Here is a 20775-nt window from a genome sequence, read left to right as displayed (position 1 = left end):
CCTGTGTAGCAGTATGACTGGTCTCTCCAGGCCTGTGTAGCAGTATAACTGGTCTCTCCAGGCCTGTGTAGCAGTATGACTGGTCTCTTCAGGCCTGTGTAGCAGTATGACTGGTCTCTCCAGGCCTGTGTAGCAGTTTGACTGGTCTCTCCAGGCCTGTGTAGCAGTATGACTGGTCTCTTCAGGTCTGTGTAGCAGTATAAATGGTGTCCTGACTCCCGTGTAGCAGGCATCATCCAGGGTGAGAAGACACTGTGAAACAGTTTCACACTCAAACCCAAAGTAGGAACTTCTACAGCGTCCATAACACTGAGAAAAGGGAGAAGGCGGAGTTCAAGAACTGGTCACATGACAGAGGAACCTGCCAATGAAAACGGCGTCCTCCTCTGCTCCGCCCTCAAACAGAGTGGCTGAGAGTTCTTTTCTGTGGTTCTTGGTCTGGTCCAGCCACACTGGCCATGAGTTTGTGTGTGTGTGCGCACATGTGTGTGACAACGTATATGTGTCCCATGGATACTTATACCTGAGAAAGTCAGGCTAGAGCGCCTCTCAGATCTCCTCCTCCTTTTGGTCAGGATAAATAGTTTGTGGGAGGGGTTTAAGGCCCCGGTGCAGCCAGCTGGTTGGCTGTGAGGACGCGCGTTTCCTAGAATGGTGGCCTATCAGGTGTCGAGCATGGGACTGTACTCCGTCTGAGGGCTGTCCAGATGGGAGGAGCTATCTGGAGCAGGGGGGAGGGGGGAGGGAGGAAGCCCCACCCCTAAAGTACAACCCACACAGCCCTAGGAGAGAGAGAGAGAGAGAGAGAGGGGTGGTTACTTAAGATTGTACTGTGAACGTGTGTGTGTGCGTGTCTGTGTGTGTGTCTGTTCGTGTATGTCTGTGTGTGTGTCTGTGCGTGTATGCGGATGTGTGTGTGTCTGTGCGTGTACGTGGACATGTGTGTGTGTGTGTGTCTGTGCGTGTGTGTGTGTCTGTGCGTGTACGTGGACGTGTGTGTGTGTCTGTGCGTGTACAGTACGTGGACGCGTGTGTGTCTGTGCGTGGATGCGTGTGTGTGTCTGTGCGTGGACGTGTCTGTGCGTGTACGTGTGTGTGTGTGCCTGTGTGTGTGTGTGTGTGTGGATGCGTGTCCCCACCTGCTTGTCTATCTCCTGGGGGAAGGTGTGCTGCTGTATCCAGGGGTGCACCTCCTCCAGCTCCTCCCTCTGCTCCTGACTGAACCAGGGCTGCAGCGGCCGCAGCTCCTCCAGCTTCTCCAGGTCCTCCACCAGCACCGCCGCCCGCTTCCTACGGGGGAGAGAGAGGGAGGTGACGTCACCGCCTCCTCCTTTTCTGCTCTCCCTGGCTGCGTACAACTGGGACATACTGTACCACTTTGTCATAACATTGCGGCTTGAAATTTGACCACATCCATCGCGGTCCATAAAGCCACATTCCTCCACAGCTGGCGCAACGTAATTTCCGCTGCGCACGGGATTGTGGGTCAGAATAGCCAGAAAGGTGTGTTGGCTTGCATACTGCAAAATATGACCAGATGGAGTAGGGCATCATGGTATTTCCTATTCTGTCTCTCTGTTTTCTTGTGGGGTGGCAGGTAGGGGCCTGATTACTGATGCAGCGCACCTGTGGTCGGTCGTCACCTATAGGCTGCGCTGCGCCTCTTCAGCTCTCTCTCTCTCTCTCTGCCTCTCTCTCTTTCTCCCTCTCTCTCTCTCTCTGCCTCTCTCTCTGCCTCTCTCTCTCTCTCTCTCTGCCTCTCTCTCTCTGCCTCTCTCTCTCTGCCTCTCTCTCTCCCTCTCTCTGGCCCAGTCGGTCCCCCCTAAACCCTCAAGCCCTGAGCCCTCACAGACTTATTGACGTCACCTGGTGAAGTGATCGAGTGTGAGAGGCTGCAAGGGCTCGAATTGGTATAACAAGGAATGGGACAGCACTTGTGACCTCACATTACGTTGACGTGAAAACATATTTCTTACTATTGTGGGCGTGGGGCTTTTTTTAAATCAATTTGTAAATTGTACATGTTTTTCTTGTAGGCCTTCGTGTAAATTAATTTTGGCTGAGTCAAATCCCCTTTACATTATCAGAACTCTCTGTGTTACCCTCAAAACATTTGTTCAACTTGAAATCATTTCATTTTGTGGTCATATGCGATCGCATCTGCGATCAAATATCAACCCAACCCAGTATTTGTTAGTAGGATCGCATCGATCCTACATTACTGCCTGTGATTCTTGTTTGTGATGAATCCAAAAGTATTAACTTAAGAATGATAATATATTATGTATACACATTCCTGCACCTCACAACTCTTTCCATATTCATGTTGGAAATCTCAATTCAAAGAACATTGCACCGAAATGGGTAATTAATGTCATACTGCTTTTAACTGGGCAATCATATGATTTAGAGCAACAGAAATCGATGTAAATTATAACCATAGCCTACATATTTTTTAACAAATCACATTATACAAACCCATGGGGTTAATAACCCATACTTAAAAATAATGAAACCAAAATAATTATAAGGCTACTTGTGCAGATAAGCAAGTCCAGCTGAAAACATGAAAACATATTTTGTTCTGTAACGTGAACGTTACGGTTGGTTGATCTGTCCGTGCTTGTTTATTGGCTGTTCTTCAGGTAACCCCGTGTTTCACGTCACGACGCTATGAACTGTGGGTAATTCCCTTGGGCTAAGTCTGCAGAAATGCAGACTTACGGGAAGGGGCCATAAAGGGCTCAAAATGGCTGCCGGAGAGCCCTCACGCACTTGCCGAGTTGACATTGGGACACCCCTAAGCCCTCGCGGACTTCGCGGGAGCGCGCTCTTAAGTCTGCGAGTCTGCAAGGGTGGACATTGGCCCAGTCCCAATGTCCACCCTTGCAGACTCGCAGACTTAAGAGCGCGCTCCCGCGAAGTCCGCGAGGGCTTAGGGGTGTCCCAATGTCAACTCGGCAAGTGCGCGAGGGCTCTCCGGCAGCCATTTTGAGCCCTTTATGGCCCCTTCCCGTAAGTCTGCATTTCTGCAGACTTAGCCCAAGGGAATTACCCACAGTTCAAAGCGTCGTGACGTGAAACACGGGGTTACCTGAAGAACAGCCAATAAACAAGCACGGACAGATCAACCAACCGTAACGTTCACGTTACAGAACAAAATATGTTTTCATGTTTTCAGCTGGACTTGCTTATCTGCACAAGTAGCCTTATAATTAATTTGGTTTCATTATTTTTAAGTATGGGTTATTAACCCCATGGGTTTGTATAATGTGATTTGTTTAAAAATATGTAGGCTATGGTTATAATTTACATCGATTTCTGTTGCTCTAAATCATATGATTGCCCAGTTAAAAGCAGTATGACATTAAGCACCCATTTCGGTGCAGTGTTCTTTGAATTGAGATTTCCAACATGAATATGGAAAGAGTTGTGAGGTGCAGGAATGTGTATACATAATATATTATCATTCTTAAGTTAATACTTTTGGATTCATCACAAACAAGAATCACAGGCAGTAATGTAGGATCGATGCGATCCTACTAACAAATACTGGGTTGGGTTGATATTTGATCGCAGATGCGATCGCATATGACCACAAAATGAAATGATTTCAAGTTGAACAAATGTTTTGAGGGTAACACAGAGAGTTCTGATAATGTAAAGGGGATTTGACTCAGCCAAAATTAATTTACACGAAGGCCTACAAGAAAAACATGTACAATTTACAAATTGATTTAAAAAAAGCCCCACGCCCACAATAGTAAGAAATATGTTTTCACGTCAACGTAATGTGATGTCACAAGTGCTGTCCCATTCCTTGTTATACCAATTCGAGCCCTTGCAGCCTCTCACACTCGATCACTTCACCAGGTGACGTCAATAAGTCTGTGAGGGCTCAGGGCTTGAGGGTTTAGGGGGGACATTGGGATTGGGCCCCAGGGCCCCACTCTCCCTTTCTCTCTCTCCCCCTTTTTGACCTTCTGTTTGGGGGCAGACCTTGTTCCTTATTTTTACACCTCTACCCAACTCTACGTGTCCACCGATTATACTGACCATCACATCCTACTATTTTGTATGGTTTATTCTTTAGTTAGTTCATAAATTATAATTATTTTACTTGCACCCATATCCGCGTCTCCCTCTTTATCATTTCCTATGAGCCAGGTTATGACAAGTGAAGTGTTGAGCTCTCAGTTCATAAGGCCAGTGCAGTGTGTCTAGTGTTGAGCTCTCAGTTCCTAAAGCCAGTGCAGTGTGTCTAGTGTTGAGCTCTCAGTTCATAAGGCCAGTGCAGTGTGTCTAGTGTTGAGCTCTCCGTTCCTAAAGCCAGTGCAGTGTGTCTAGTGTTGAGCTCTCAGTTCATAAGGCCAGTGCAGTTTGTCTAGTGTTGAGCTCTCAGTTCCTAGCTAGTGTGTGTAGTGGTGTTGAGGCGGTGCTGGGTACCTGGGGAGGATCTGGTAGGTCATCATGACCTCCTCTGGCGTGTTCTGGATCACGGTCCACACGGAGTTGTCCATGCGCGTGTCAAAGGGGAGCGTGTGTTGCACGCCGACCTCCTGGCTGTTCTGGGCTCTCTGCGACGTGTCTGACGAATCGTTGCTGGCGAAGTACTTGCTGCTGTCGCTGCTCCCTGTGAGACATGCAGAAGACAGGTTCAGGTGTGTGTGTGTGTGTGTGTGTGTGTGTGTGTGAGTATGTGTGAGTGTGTGCGTGTGTTTATGTATTTTCAATTAATTGTTATTAATTGACCTGGACAGTTTTGAGAAAGCATTTAATCTGTGGAAGTGAATTTCAGAGTGTACATGTGTGTACTGTCCTGTCCTGTGTGTGTGGGTGGTGTGTGTGTTAATCTGAGTACCCAGAAGCTCTCACTGTGGCAAGAACTTCTAGGAAAAAACACATATTTGTGGACACCACTCTTGGATTTTGTGCGCGGAGGGATGATTGGCCCACGCAGATAGAGGAGCAGTGCAGGGAGGCTGATTTGGCCTCTGTTTGGTCACTGACCGCAGCTTTCCACTTTTCAAGTATTGCTAACAAGTTGAGCTGTCGGTAGCATATTTGATACATAAAGTGTGATTTAGGCTACTTGGACTTTTTTCCACGTTAACTCACTTCACCGCGTTGGCTAGCTACAGTTTTCTCCTTTTTCATTTAGTCCCAACTACACGTTCCCAATGACGTCATGTTCAAATGCAGCTGGATTGGCGCTGGTCCCGCCCCTACGCCCAGGTTCTGTGGTGTTTTGCTCCGGACCAGGCCCGGCTCTGTCCCCGCCCTACCTGTGTGTGAGGTGGAGGTTCCGTTGGACCCGGAGACGGAGCCCAGGGACCCCGAGGCGTTGGAGCCGGTGCCGGACCAGCCGTCCTCCTGCAGCAGCAGGTCCAGCAGTTCGCTGGACGTCGACTGGCCATCCTGGTTCTCCATCTCGCTGGGAGCCTGGAGGGGGGCGGGGGTCAGGAGCTAGACTGTCACTTCCACCAACCCGGGCGCTGAATCAGAAACCTGCTTTGAAGGTGAAGTTGTCCGCTAGGACTGGGAGATGAGGGACGGAGACTAGGAGAGCTGAGTGTGTGTGTGTGTGTGTGTGTGTGTGTGTGTGTGTGTGTGCGTGTGTGTCATCTCTTCCAGAAGTACTACCACGATCCTCCCTCTTAAGCACCTATTGTATTGTTAGTTTGCTATTGTTGCACTTTGCCTTCAGCACTCAATTATGCTCTTAGTCACTTGTTTTAGAAAGTAGAGGCACTTGTGAGTTCTGGCGAGTAGCAGTACAATGGCTTTTCCTACGTTAAATGCAATCATTGTAAGTGGTTTGGATAAAAGCGTCATCTTAATGACTAATGTAATGTGTGTGTGTGAGTGTGTGTGTGTGTGAGTGTGTGTGAGTGTGTGTGTGTGTGAGTGTGTGAGTGTGTGAGTGTGTGTGTGTGTGTGTGTGTGCGTGCGAGGGTGTGTGTGTGTGTGTACGATTGTGTGCGTGCACAGCGCGAAGGGAGGGCTCACCCCAGTGCGTTGCTGCTCCTGCAGGCCCTCGGCGTGGGCGTGTCCGGCAGGGCTGCTGGACGTCTCGCCGGGCCGGGGCAGCTCCTCCTGCAGGAGGTTGAGCTGCAGAGGAGAGCTGGAGCGAGAGCTGGACACTAGAGGGGCCCAGCCGGCAGGGGGCCCGGCCCCCGCCTCCTCCTCCTCCTCCCCCTCCAACCAGGAGCCGGCCCTGGGGGCGCAGGGCAGAGGGCCCGGGGGGGTCTGGGGCCGGGGCGGAGGGACGGGGGTGAAGCCCGGCACGGCGTAGGGGGCCTGGGGCAGCGGGGTCGGGGAGGAGGAGGGGGGGGGGGTACATGGCGGCGGGGTAGCTGGGCAGGACGACGGCCATCATGGGGCCCGTGTACGGGCAGAGGCCCTGGGCTGGGAGCATGGGCTGCTGCAGCAGGCCCTGGATCTGGATGGACCCGGATCCAGATCTGGATCTGGATACTACCCCGCCCGTTGGGGGGTAGTAGAGGGCCTGGTGGGGGAGGGGGGGGCATGGAGGGGTAGGGGTAGGAGGAGGAGGGCCCCCCCGTCTGGGGCTGGGAGGACGGCCAGGAGGAGTTGGGCGCCATGGCCGGTTGGCGGAGGAGGAGGTGAGGGGGTCCGGTGGGGGAGGCGTAGCTGTCCGACGAACCCTGGCGTTTGGGACGCTTGTGTTTGGGCTTTCCCGTTCGAGGGCGGGACCAGCCGCCGCCGCCCACGTTCGCCGTCCGCATCACGTGGTCGCCTGGCGGGAAACAGAGAAGAACACAAACAGAAAACAAGGTTCAGGCCTGTCTCAACTCTCCACGTCCTCTAGTACCCAACACTGATTCGTCTAACCTGGGACAGACAGAGGGCGGGGTTATCTGGGGAGTGAGAAGGGGAGGGGTTATCTGGAGGGTGGGCGGGGTTACCTGGGGGGTGAGAAGGGGAGGGGTTACCTGGGTGGTGGGTGGAGTTACCTGGGGGTTGGCAGGGTTACCTGGGTACTGGGCGGAGTTAGTTGGGTGGTGGGTGGGCGGGGTTGCCTGGGTGGTGGGAGGGGGCGGGGTTACCTGGGTAGTGGGCGGGGTTACCTGGGGGTTGGGAGGCGGCCAGGGAGCTGTGGTCCTGCTGCAGGTAGGAGCTGTAGGGGCTGTGGAGGATGCGATGGCGGAAGCGGTCCACGTACTCCTGCTCCTCCCTCTGGGTGTGGACCGACAGGACCTCCTTGGTCAGGCCCACCAATCGCAGCTCCTCGGCGGCCGGGCTGGGGATGGGGCCGGGGCTAGCAGCGCCGGGGGTAGGGGCGGGGTCGGGGCGAGTGGGGCCGGGGGTAGGGGCGGGGTCGGGGTGAGCAGCGCCGGGGGTAGGGGCGGGGTCGGCAGGCTCGCTGCCCATTGGTGCGTCCTCCAGCGCTGTCACCTCTGGGGGGGGCGGGAAGCAGGACCACAGGGGAGGGGTAACGTCAGTGAGCTTGTATCTGGAAAATCCTACCCTTCAAAATTACGTTAAAATGTGTATCTCTTTGTGTATGTGTGTAGATGTTTGCGTGTGTATTTTTATATGTGTGTGTGTGTGTAGGTGTTTGTGTGTGTATGTTTATGTATGTGTATATGTGTGTGTGTGTGTGCACGTGTGTAGGTATTTGCGTGTGTATCTTTATGTACTGTATGTTTATGTATGTGTGCATGTCTGTATATGTATGTGTGTGTGTGTGTGTGTGTGTGTGTGCGCATGTGTGTGTGTGTGCACGCGTGTGTGTGTGTGTGTGTATACCTGACTCTGGCTGGGGCACATGTACGATGGTGCTGCTGTAGGAACACTGGCTGGTGACACTCATGGCCTTGGTGGACAGAGTGATGTCAGTCAGAGGAGCTCCCACCACCGCTGCTGTGGATCCCACAGACACCTGGCTGTCCGGCACCACTACACACACACACACACACACACACACACACACACACACACACACACACACACACACACACACACACACACGCACACGCAAGCACACAGATAGGAGCGGGTTAATAACATCATTAATTGCCATCTGACATACAATGTGTGTGCGTGTGTGTGCGCGCATGTGTGCGTGCAGGTGTGTAACCGTCGTACTCTCGTCTGCATTGTGTTCATCAGTAGGGATGACTTAGAATATTTGAATTTTCAAATAAGCGTGCCAGACCCAAATTCGATTTTCAACAACAAAACAAAACAACAACAATCTTTCTCTAGTTACAACCTTAATACCGGGAAATACCTGAAATATCAGATTACCGGTATGTATTTAAACCAGTATGAATATTACTTGTATGAAAATTAGGCTATCGAATAACATTACAAATCATTCATTTGATCTGGCTCCCCTGGAGACAGGCTGATCATGCACTCAGAGAGGAGATAGGTAGGCCTATCAAAAATACCGGTAGCCTACAAAGCCGAAAAAAGTTATTTCGACCTTTTTTTGTACAAAAAAAAAGTTTTTTAACAAACCAGTTCTCTGTACAAAAAATAATTCTGGCAGACAACATTAAATCATTGGGATATGTTATATGTGATGTAAACAAATTAAATACAATGCCTGTCGAATATTTTAATATTCGGTCATATGAACAGTAGAGTATTCAAAAATGAACATCCCTATTTATCAGTTGGACCCACGTTAAGGGCTTGCCCAGGGCAGGATTCTTACCCACGTTCGACAGGCTCTCCTGCTTAGGAGGCGGATACACTGACAGTTGCACCAATAGGGACGTCCGTCTTGGAGTGACTCCTTTGAGGAGTGAGTTTTCACCGGCTACTCCACGTTTCACTCGGTTACACATGCGTGCCCGTGTGTCTGTGTGTCTGTGTGTGTGTGTGTGTCTCACCTTCTGGGCTGGCCTGGGGCATGTCTGTGGGCTTGTCGTCCTCTGAGGTAGAGGAGGAGGATGAAGAGGTGACGAGGGAACGAGACTCACTTTTACGCTTAAGAGCTGGACCTGTGTAACTCTCCAGATACCTGTGTACCGCACACATGCACACATGCACACACACACACACACACACACACACACACACACACACACACACACACACACACACACACACAATGGAGCTATCATTAACAATGACAAAGACTGGACATTCATTAGCAGGGCATGGAAAGTGCATTGCAATAAGACTGAAAACAGGGAGATTAGCTTTAGGTTCTTCTCTGACACCTCTAAAGATCACAGAGAAGCAGCTGAGGTGACCAGGCTACTAGGGCCTATCGGCAAGGACCTCACGATACGATACAGTACATATCACAATACACATCATGATACATTGCGATACATTGCGATACGATACAATACATATTGTGATACTCTACATAATTTACAGAAAATTTTAAAATACAGCTGAAAATACAACTCCATCCTCCGCTCCCTGGAGGTGATCCTGAGGGCGGAGGGAATGAAAGGACATTTTAAATCACATAAATAATGCATCTGAATTCTATCCTTAAATTTCTATATCTATATCCATTCCCTGTCTTGTTCTGTGTATATATATATATATATATATATATAATAATTAAAAAGAAATCCATATTTTAATTTTTTACTGTATTGTTACTGTACGGCAGAATATTATTACTGCACAGCCTTACAAGCTACACCATCTCACCTGATGATGCTGTCCACACAGTTGATCTGCTGGTAGGAGGGAATGTGCGGCTGCTTCCTGCTCTCTTCGTGACCTCTCACCTGGCAACCGGTCGCCGCGTGGGGGAGGCGCCCTGGGAGGCATCACAGAGAGTTCAGAGGTGAGGGGCAGCCTGGTCTAGTGAGAGAACCTGCTAGAACCCTCGGAGAGCAGGTGAGAGGCCTGGTCTAGTAAGAGAACCTGCTAGAACCCTGGGAGAGCAAGTGAAAGGCCTGATCTAGTGAGAGAACCTGCTAGAACCCTGGGAGAGCAAGTGAGAGGCCTGGTCTAGTGGGAGAACCTGCTAGAACCCTGGGAGAGCAAGTGAGAGGCCTGGTCTAGTGGGAGAACCTACTAGAACCCTGGGAGAGCAGGTGAGAGGCCTGGTCTAGTAAGAGAACCTGCTAGAAGCCTGGCAGAGCAGCAGTCTCCTACTGCTGTGGGTTATTATCTGCTGTGTCTTGGCGTGGGGGCCAGTGTGCGTGACAGGAGGTTCATGAGATTATCCACTATGAGACCTGGTATTGCAGGTTCCTGTGGCAGGGTTGAGAGTGTTAGTTATATAGTGATAGGGTAGTTATGGTAATGTTGAGTGTGTTAGTTATATAGTGATAGGGTAGTAATGTTAATGTTGAGAGTGTTAGTTATATAGTGACAGGGTAGTTCTAGTGATGTTGAGGGTGTTAGTTATATAGTGACAGGGTAGTTCTAGTGATGTTGAGGGTGTTAGTTATATAGTGACAGGGTAGTTCTAGTGATGTTGAGGGTGTTAGTTATATAGTGACGGTAGTTCTGGTAACGTTGAGGGTGATAGCTATACACTACGTAAGCTACGCTGACTATGTTACTGCATGCTGCAGATCTCTCTATAGGTCGAGGACACTTCATGCAATAATCTGGTGTTCAAATCCTGGCAATTCACTGGTAGCGCTGGAATCCCAGCAACACCAAACAACTTTCACGCTTAGGCGTTATCACCCATAGATATGCCCCGCCCATCTAACCTGGGCTAGCGTCTCTCATGTGCTGATACGACCTGTCACTCTTTAAATTTTGACCCGTCGATACGCCCTCAAAACAAAAGCTTGGGCGGTGAAGTGGCACAGACTCTATTGGTCATGTTGTGGGTGTTATAGTAGTCATATAGTGACAAGGTTGATTCTGGTAATGTTGAGGGTGTTATTTATAAAGTGATAGGGTAGTTCTGGTAGTGTTGAGTGTTAGTTATATACAGTAGTGACAGGGTAGTTCTGGTAATGTTGAGGGTTAGTTATAAAGTGACAGGGCAGTTGTGGTAATGTTGAGGTACCAGGGTTGAGTGTTAGTGACAGGGTAGTTGTGGTAATGTTGAGGTACCAGGGTTGAGTGTTAGTGACAGGGCAGCTGTGGTAATGTTGAGGTACCAGGGTTGAGTGTTAGTGACAGGGTGGTTGTGGTAATGTTGAGGGACCAGGGTTGAGTGTTAGTGACAGGGAAGTTGTGGTAATGTTGAGGTACCAGGGTTGAGTGTTAGTGACAGGGCAGTTGTGGTAATGTTGAGGTACCAGGGTTGAGTGTTAGTGACAGGGTAGTTGTGGTAATGTTGAGGTACCAGGGTTGAGTGTTAGTGACAGGGTAGTTGTGGTAATGTTGAGGTACCTGTGGCAGGGATGCCCAGGGCAGTGAGCTCCTTGCGGGAGTCCAAGTACGCCTGCTGGCCCCAACTCTTCACCCTGTTCACATCAGCACAGACCGGCTGCAGGGTCATCCACACACACACACACACACACACACACACACACACACACACACACACACACACACACACACACACACACACACACATTAAGCATACAGTACAGTAAGCCGGCGAGGCTGTCTTCTTGTGTAGTAATGTGGCCTCCTGTCCAGCGGTGGTGCTGTGTGGTCTCACCGCTTCACGGTGCGACTCCTCCCACAGGTTCCCGTTGCTGTCGCTGGACGAAGCCACGCTGATGTAGTGCTCATGAGAGCCGTTACTGCCCAGACTACCGTACCCACTGGAGCCATGGTTATAGACCGGCTATAAAGGAGAGAGACACACACGCACACACACGCACACACACACTCAGTATACCCTCACATACACACTCATAATGTAACACAATTGGAGGGATTCATCCTAAGGAGCCCATCTTTGTGTGTGTGTGTAAGATAGGAAGATAAGAATATCCTTTATTAGCCCCTCAAGGGGAAATTGCAACGTTACAGCAGCAAGTGGATTGAGTTTTTAAAAAAGATAGCATAAATAAAGATAAAACATTGATACACATTTCATACATAAGAGAGCAGTCATTTAGCCAGTTCAGTTGTATATGTGTGTGTGTGTGTTCTACTAGGGAGCAGCGCTGGTTGTCCAGTCTGGACCTGCGGTCTCGCTCCTTCACACACACCGGGGCGAAGCGTTCTGTCGCTGGAGAAGCAAGAGTGAGAGTCGTTCTCCATCTGAGATGACCGCTTGGCCGTCGCCCGCTTCCCTCCCCCCTCCTCCACCCTGTCCAGGGGACCTCCCAGGACAGAGCTGACCGTCTTAATCAAGCCTCCTTCTGTCCGCAGCCGAGATGCTGCTGCCCCAGCAGACCGTGCCGTAAAAGATGGCTGAAGCCACCACGGTGTGTGTGAGTGCGTGTGTGTGTGTGTGTGTGTGTGTGTCCTGTTACCTGCAGGAACAGTCTGTAAATCTTAGCCTGTAGGTCTTTGATCTCTTCGTAGGTGATCTGCCGGTCATCTTTACTCCGCGCAGCAAACACATCCTCATTCAGGGGACTCCTGTGAAAAGACACACACACACACACAAACACACACACACACACACACACACACACACACACACACACACACACACACAGGAGGTTAGACAGGATTCAAGTGAATGAAGCTGCGACTCTGACATGACATGGCGTAAAATAACAATCTTATAGCTCTAGAACTGTGTGTGTGTGTATGTGCGTATATGTGTGTGTGCGTGTGTGAGAGCGTATATGTGTGTGTGTGTGTGCGTGTGTGAGCGCATATATGTGTGTGTGTGTGTGTCTGTGCGTATCGGTGTGTGTGTGTGTGTATGTGCTTGTGTGTGCGTGTGTGTGTGTGTGTCTGTGCGCTACGTACGTTCTGACTTTGTGGCGTCCGATGATGAAGGCCACCTTGCGGTTCCAGGGGTTGATGAAGCTGGACCAGCTGGTCTCCAAGGTGACGTACTCTCCGTTCTGACAGCGCAGACGCACGGGCGAGTGTTCAAACGAAGACTGGCCCGCATACTTCAACACTATAGAGAGAGAGAGAGAGAGAGAGAGAGGGAGAGAGAGAGAGAGAGAGAGAGAGAGGAAGAGAGGGAGAGAGAGAGAGGGAGAGAGAGCCTGTAAAGGGGTCTGAATTGAGACAGACTTCCAAGGAACCAGTGACATGATGTCTTGTCACCAAATACCTGTTGGTCAAACATCACTAAAATATTATTCTGGAAAAAGTGTTGCTGTGTAACATATGAACTTATCAGTTGCCAAAACAAAAAGCCAACAAACTGGTTGTTATGCTCGCCAGCTAACATGTTCCCAAATAAATGCTTGTCTGATACGTTAGCCTAGCCTAGTATTTGACTGCCTGTAGCTACCCAGCCACAAATGGTCCCAGTATTGTATAGCTTCAGATGAAGGTGCAAGTTTGTTTTTGTATCCTGTTTTTTTTACCAACTGCTAAGACAATATAGTGAGCTAGTTACTTAAGCTCCGTAGCTAGCTAAAGATATTGGTCCCCAAATCATTTTACATTTTGTTTAGCTATTTGTTCCGACGTTTCTGTCGAACCCCGCAGGTATCTGCAGTACGTAACTAACGTAGCTAGCTAATGTTAGCCTACAGAAGTGGAAAACAAACGGCAGATCAGATATATAAACGGGTTATTTTGATAAACTGGACACATTTTGGGAATCTACATGGTTACTTTCTCGCCTGACAACAAATTGCCTGACAAACTTCATAAAGTGGCATATTAACAGTCATTGAAACCAAATTTATTTTGGTTGGAGCAGTGGAGCGGGCACACAGGATTGTGGAATATCTTGACTAACGAAGGATACATCTGTGCTGCCTTCAAAATCTGCCCAGTCGGAGGCACCTCAGCATATTTGTGAATATTCGATTGGGACATGACTTGATGCCTCCCTGCCTCCGAATGCTGCCTGAATAAGCAGCATTTAATCCGTTTGGGACACAGACATTGTTCAATCCTAGTGTGTTGATCTATTGTAATGCACTGCAGTGATGGCTGGTGATTGGTTGTGGCTGCAGTAAAGGCTGGTGATTGGTTGTGGCTGCAGTGATGGCTGGTGATTGGTTGTGGCTGCAGTAAAGGCTGGTGATTGGTTGTGGCTGCAGTGATGGCTGGTGATTGGTTGTGGCTGCAGTAAAGGCTGGTGATTGGTTGTGGCTGCAGTGATGGCTGGTGATTGGTTGTGGCTGCAGTAAAGGCTGGTGATTGGTTGTGGTACCTTTGCAGTGCATGGAGAGCATGAGCGGGCGGTCTTCTGGGTGAACACAGGTGAGCATGGACATGCCAATCAGATCCTGAGGCAGGTATCCAAGCAAAGGCACTGCCCTGCACACACAGACACGGATGTGAAGTCAGTTCTCCCATTCTCTGAACATGCTGTGATTGTGTGTTTGTATGTGTGTGTGTGTGTGAGTGTGTGTGTGTGTGTGTATGTGTGTGTGTGTGTGTGTGTGTGTGTGTGTGTGTGTGTGTGTGTGTGTGTGTGTGTGCTAACCTGTCGTCCACCTCTAGGAACACACATCCGGGTGAGTGTGTGGTGGTGAAGATGCGTTTGTCCATGGGGATACGAGGAGCTGCAGGAAGAACCACACACACACACACACACACACACACACACACACACACAAACACACCGCACCACACCATGAGTACTGATGTGTGAAGATTCAACACCACTATTCACCAAGATTCAACCGCAAGATTCAACATCGCTATTCACTATTCAACATCAGTATTCACCATTCAACACCATTCAACACCACTCCATGGGTACTGATGTGTGCCAGTCTGCGTTCGTGCAGTAGTCGTGGTTCCGGTCAAGGTTGTGAAGTGAAGAAGGGGGAACGCACACCTACTGTCAGTAGGCAGTAAACAGGACAAAAGTGCTGATGCCGCACACTCTAACTTCTACGATGCAAAACGGTCAAGGTGGTGTCAGTGTCATACCCTCGTATCCTGAGGTGATTCGCTCAGCCAGCGCCAGACAGCATGGCTCCTCCTCCCTGCCACTAGCCCCGCCCTCCTGCACCTTCAGCAGGTAGGGAGTGACCCGGAATGGGTTGTAGCGCATCTCACCGTCACGGTCCTTCTCTCCTCTACACACACACACACACACACACACACAGACGTACAGTACACACACACGTACACACACACACACACACAACATGAGTTAACAGCCCTATAGACACACTCGCACAGTAAGTTCCTCACACACGCACGCACGCACGCACGCACACACGCACACACACACAGGTTAACAGCCCTATAGACACACTCGCACAGTAAGTTCCTCACACACACACACACACACACACACACAACTTGGATTAACAGCCCTAAAGACACACTCGCACAGTAAGTTCCTCACACACACACACAAACACTGACCTGATCCTGCAGAAGAAGGACTTCACCTGGGCACACTCAAACAGAACAGCTGCTGTAGAGAGAGGAGAGAGAAACGTGGTTGGAGATCTATCAATGAAACCGACACACACACACACACACAAACACACACAACATGGTTGGAGATCTATCAATGAAACCGACACACACACACACACACACGCAAAGACACGCAAACACACATGCACACACACTCACACACACACACACGCGCAAATACACGCAAACACAAACACACATGCACACACACTCACACACACACAGACACACAGACAGACAGACAGGTGCGCGCGCACACACACACACACACACACACAAGCACACACACACACACACACACACACACACACACACACACACACTCCCTCACCGGTGTGTGAACTGCTCCAGGGGGGAAGGTGGGGCTGGGCGGTGTGTGAGTAGAAGACGTTGACGTCCTGGTGGAAGAGGAGCTCCACGAACCGGGCCGACTCCAGGAACTTCCTCCTGCAGCAGAGGATGCTGGGAGCATGCTCGGAGGCGTACAGCACACGCCCGCTCGTCAGGGAGAAGCCCACCACGAACGAGTCCTACACACACACACACACACATAGAATCACACACACATACGTGCAGAAATACCGTACAAACTCACACAAGAGTAATATGGGGTGTGAAAAGTGCCACTTTGGTTGCTTGTTCAAAGCTTCAAAACGTGTATGTATGTATGTGTGTATATGTGTGTGTGTATGTATATACATACACACACACATACACACACGTTCGCGTCATACAGCGCAGCTCACTACAAAACAACGCGCACATGCGTGGTAGTTCGATCGCGCTTTAAGTGAATGGGGGAGCTCACGTGACCGAATGAGTGTTTGCGTTGTGAGCTCAGTGGTGCGTGTACAGTATGTATGTGTGTCTGTCACGTGTACCACGAAGGGTTGCTTGTTCAAATATTACAAGATTATGTGTGTATGTGTGTGTGTATGTAATCTAACATAGCCTACATACATACACACCAGTGGCGACTGGTGACTCAAAAAACTGAGGAGGACAGGAGGAAGAGAGGCGAACCGCCCATGGGCGCCGGGGGGCACTTTCCCTTAGTCAGTTATTATTTGAAATATCAGCTTTAAAGTGGATTTACAGTCAATTTTAGCATATGAAAAACTGAATAACACTTTCTTTGACTACATGCAGCATTTATTTATCATATTCATGATAAAATGTTACAAAACAACAATAAAACATTGTAAGCAATAGTTGTAATGGATTGTACTCTTCTCTAAAAAGAGAAAAGAATTGATATTGGTGAGGTGCTGGAGAGGTTAGGTGATATATGGAAAATGTTTTTGATTAGGGGACACTGAGGTGTGCTGGCTCTCAAACAGTTTGTTGGCAAATAGATTTGACAACTGGACAATGGAATATACGTTGGACAGCAAATGCAGTATCCAACAGTTCGCTCATGGCTAGCTAGCAATGGTACAGCTATGGGATTAGCTCATTTGGGTTGCTGTCAAAGCTGCCACTCTTATGTTGCTATAGCCTACAATTATCAGGACAATATGAACATTCAGTTGAAAGTTTTCCATCCACCCATCCATCACTGGATGAGGAATAAGCACCGCAAAGTGATCAATTCTCACGCAAGCAGGAGCCAGGCTTTGGATTTCTCCGATCCGGTGTTGCGACCCAGTCTCTAGAAATGTTTTGGACGAGTTGTCGACAGTTTGCGCCTCCAGCCCATCTGCGCGCCTGCCTATGCCATAGCCTGACGTGCACCTCGTAGCTAACGTTACCGGCTATAGCCAGCCAGTGGGATTCGTGTTCAGACGGCTCTAGCTCAAAAAGTATTTATGTCAGCTTAGATATTTAGATGGCTAGAATCAAGACAAATAGACGAACAGTTTGATGTATAATATGTCCCATAATACTTTCTGATGTATTATATTATGGAGCTACGAACACACAAAAAGTCTCCAATGGCACAGGGAAGAGAAACACAGACATCAACGCCGACTCAATCAGCCTTCACTGTGGTAAATCTGGAATCTGGAATGTGATTGGACTAACAAAATGTCAATATCTGACTCCTGTTCAGACAGGACCGGAGTACTGTCCTCCCTTGCGGTAATCTTTCAGCGTTTTGGCCAATCACAAATTAAAAAAGGCATTACATTGATTTAAGAGAAAAGAACCTGCCCTAAGGGAGGCTAGCCTCCCTTCCATAGATATCTATGGGTCCTCCAGCTGCATGTTATAGATGTCACTGTTGGAGCTTTAGAATTTCAATAATGGGTTTTTATCCATAGGGAAAACCTTCTTTATGAACAAAACTGAGATAATATTAATTATGAATAAATAAATTCATATATTTATATTTTAATCCCTCTCCTCTCCAAAAACTGAGGAGGACTGTCCTCCCCTGCCTCAATGGACGAGCCTCCACTGGTATGTGTGTATGTGTGTGTGTGTATGTATATATATATACACACACACACACATACACACATACATACATACACGTTGTAAGTAAGCTTTGAACAAGCAACCAAAGTGGCACTTTTCACACCCCATAATCGTAGAGCAAAATATACAAACATACAGATGTGTGTGTATGAGTGTGTGTGTGTGTGTGTGTGTGCGTGTGAGAGAATGTGTGTGGGTGAATGTGTGTGTACCGTGTTTTTGAGGGTGTATTCAGACGCAAGAGTGTGTGTGTACCGTGTTTTTGAGCATGTGCTCAGAAGTGTGTGTGTGAACCGTGTTATTGAGGGTGTGTTCAGACATGAGTGTGTGTGTGTGTACTGTGTTGAGGGTGTGTTCAGGCGTGAGTGTGTGTGCGTGTGTGTACCGTATTTTTGAGGGTGTGTTCAGACGTGACTCTGTCCAGTTCCTCCAGTGAGCAGACAGTGGCCTCTCGTCTCTCCTCCTGCCCACTGCTCATCAGCAGCTTGTAGTACTCACTGTTGGCTGGAGGGGGAGCCAGAGACAGACAATGCTCAACACACAATCAATAAAATGATCAGATTAGATTAGATTAGATTAGACAGACAGACAGACGGACAGACAGACAGACAGACAGACAGACAGACAGACAGACAGACAGACAGAAGGACTAGTCTCGTGGTACAGTATTGCACTTTAGCCCAATGAGCCACCAGAGCGCCCCATAATGGCTCACACTAAGTAGGCAATGGCACCTTGGGTTTGCCTGCCCAAAGGCTGCAGTTCTTCTTGGATTGGACTGTTGCCAGATTCTATGTTGTCAGTTAGTCTTGTGCCTGTCATCAAGGACAAAACTTGGCAAAGTTGGGAGTCTGGGTAATTATAAGCCAATTGCACTAGCCTGTGTGTTATCCAAAGTTCTGGAAATGATTATATTACATCGTTTATGTGAATATATTGGTACAGACAACCAGTTTGGCTTTAAGGCTAAGCATAGTGCTGATTTATATATCTACCCCGTGAAAGAAGTAATTTAAATGCATAGATGGGGAAAACTCCAGTTCTAATCGGCTTTATTGATGCCTCTAAGGCTTCTAACTGAGTTTAAAGCTATTTCTGAAATTGAGCCAAAGGGGCCTGTCTGACAGCATGATAAGAATTCTGGCATACTGGTACAGTATGTCAAACAGAGTATGCAGGTCAAATGGGTCAACAGAGTCTCCACTCGCTTTGGCGTTAGTAATGGAGTATGACTCTCAACAGCCCTCTTTAACGTGTACATGAATAACTTAAGCTTGCACAGCACCCTAATACATCATCTTTATGTATGTAGATGGTCTGGATATCTTTTATCTTAGCACTGCTGGGTTTCAACTTTATTATGGGGTCAAACATGATGTACTTGTGATGATTTTACAATGCTAAAAACAATGTTGTCATAGGAATATTGTCAAAAGGGGATAACGAACTTTCCAGACTTGTATCTGTCAGGGGAAGTGCTACTGTATGTGTTTTTAATAAAGCGAAATATCTGGGGCACAGATTCAGATCAAATGTATAGGCAGTGACGTACTGTTATATGCTCAATGACTGTGTGTGGATATTGCGTAACAAACCTAGGTGTTGTAGTGCAAGTGAGCTGTTCTGGAACGCAAAAGCTAACACTTTCCATGCTCTACTGAGAAATCTGATTGACTTGAAAACTGAAGTTCTCAGAAGGTAATTATCATACTACTGTCAAATCCTAGGCTTAGTGCTATCCCTGTCTCTGTGGAAACATTACATGTATAACTGTCTTTTATAAAACAGTGGCAATGTTTTTTTGTATTGTTATGTATTGCGTTACTATAATGTTTGTTTTTATAATGTTGTTTTTATAACTGTTTCCTAACGGTAATTCAGAGCTGTGATACTGAGTTAGTGTGTTACCCTGGACTTGTTTGACACAGTTGAGGGCGTAGTTCAGCGCCTCCACAGTGCTGGCTTTGCTGCGACTTCGTTTTTCCGAGGGCAGCCTCTTCTTCATCTCAGCTACTGTCATCATCAACTCTCTGTGCGCCTGATCCCGGCCTTAGTCCTGCTCACTGCTCAACACACACACACATACACACACACAGTGTAAAAACATGCAAAGGAAAAACAATAGTACAACACAGGATGTAAAATTGTAATTTTATATATATAATAAATGTAAAAGACATCTAGGAAAGCAATACTAAAACATAGGATACATACCTGCCACTGTGGCCCTCGGGGTGCTGAGCAGCTTGGCCTGACAGGGAGCTGTGGGGGGAGGGGGGGGGAGAGAGAGGGGGAGAGAGAGAGAGAGAGAGAGAGAGAGAGAGATCATGCCAGTGGTCAAACAGAGCAGTTAGATTCAAGATTAATTTAATCGTCACATAATAATGTATGGTGTTAAGTCACAGTGAAATGTTGCTGCAAGATTATGCCACAGATAAACTCTAATACTCAATTCCAAATTCCAAAATTACCAAGTTATCACCTTTGCCCTGCTGAAGCCCACAGGGCGGCTCCTCTCTGGAGGTCTCCTAGTGACGTCCAGACCCCCTCTACAGAGAGACCGCTGCATTGTGGGCCATTTACCTTTTGTTGGAGGTGGAGGCGGAGCCTATTGTGCTGCCAGGGCTGTAGTTGGCCGAGGAGGAAAGGTCATGTGATCCGCTGGCCATCTCCTCCTCTTCCTGTCCCACCTCCCGGCCAGACCGTTCTTCTCCGCTCTCCTCCCCGCCTCCGCCCCGTTGCCCCGACAACACATACTCCCTCCCCCCTCCCACTCCCGCCGGTAACAGAGGCTCCTCCCCCTCTTGGGAGCCGTTGCCTCCTCCTGGCATCTCCTCCTCTTGTCAACCTATCAATGGAGTTCTGGCCAACTTGAGCAGCCAATGAGCTTATTCATAAAGTAAAGAGAGGCAGGACAGAGGTCCCTGGACGGTTGACGGCGTTTGAAATGATCCTCCA

At 48.6% G+C, this 20775-nt stretch overlaps 1 protein-coding gene across 1 annotated transcript in view; it reads right to left on the bottom strand.

Annotated features, from left to right (window-relative positions):
- Positions 1-20648, bottom strand: part of per3 (period circadian clock 3) — a gene marked incomplete at both ends in the record, with an annotated part of 24559 nt that extends 3911 nt beyond the window's left edge. The window contains 23 exon segments of the mRNA XM_084441316.1: positions 1140-1290; positions 4447-4633; positions 5286-5442; positions 6010-6217; positions 6342-6508; positions 6603-6760; positions 7071-7421; positions 7774-7923; positions 8868-8998; positions 9649-9760; positions 11305-11413; positions 11579-11707; positions 12345-12453; positions 12793-12949; positions 14168-14274; positions 14444-14522; positions 14896-15044; positions 15340-15391; positions 15728-15926; positions 18203-18321; positions 19726-19867; positions 19871-19883; positions 20401-20648. Coding sequence (XP_084297442.1) covers positions 1140-1290; positions 4447-4633; positions 5286-5442; positions 6010-6217; positions 6342-6508; positions 6603-6760; positions 7071-7421; positions 7774-7923; positions 8868-8998; positions 9649-9760; positions 11305-11413; positions 11579-11707; positions 12345-12453; positions 12793-12949; positions 14168-14274; positions 14444-14522; positions 14896-15044; positions 15340-15391; positions 15728-15926; positions 18203-18321; positions 19726-19867; positions 19871-19883; positions 20401-20648 — 3384 coding nt within the window.
- Between the last annotated feature and the right edge of the window lie 127 nt (positions 20649-20775).

This window comes from Borostomias antarcticus (genome assembly GCF_949987555.1).
Source record: "Borostomias antarcticus genome assembly, chromosome: 7".
NCBI classification, from domain to species: domain Eukaryota; kingdom Metazoa; phylum Chordata; class Actinopteri; order Stomiiformes; family Stomiidae; genus Borostomias; species Borostomias antarcticus.
The sequence above is the reverse complement of the archived record's forward strand: the minus strand, read 5'-3'. Positions and strand labels throughout refer to the sequence as shown.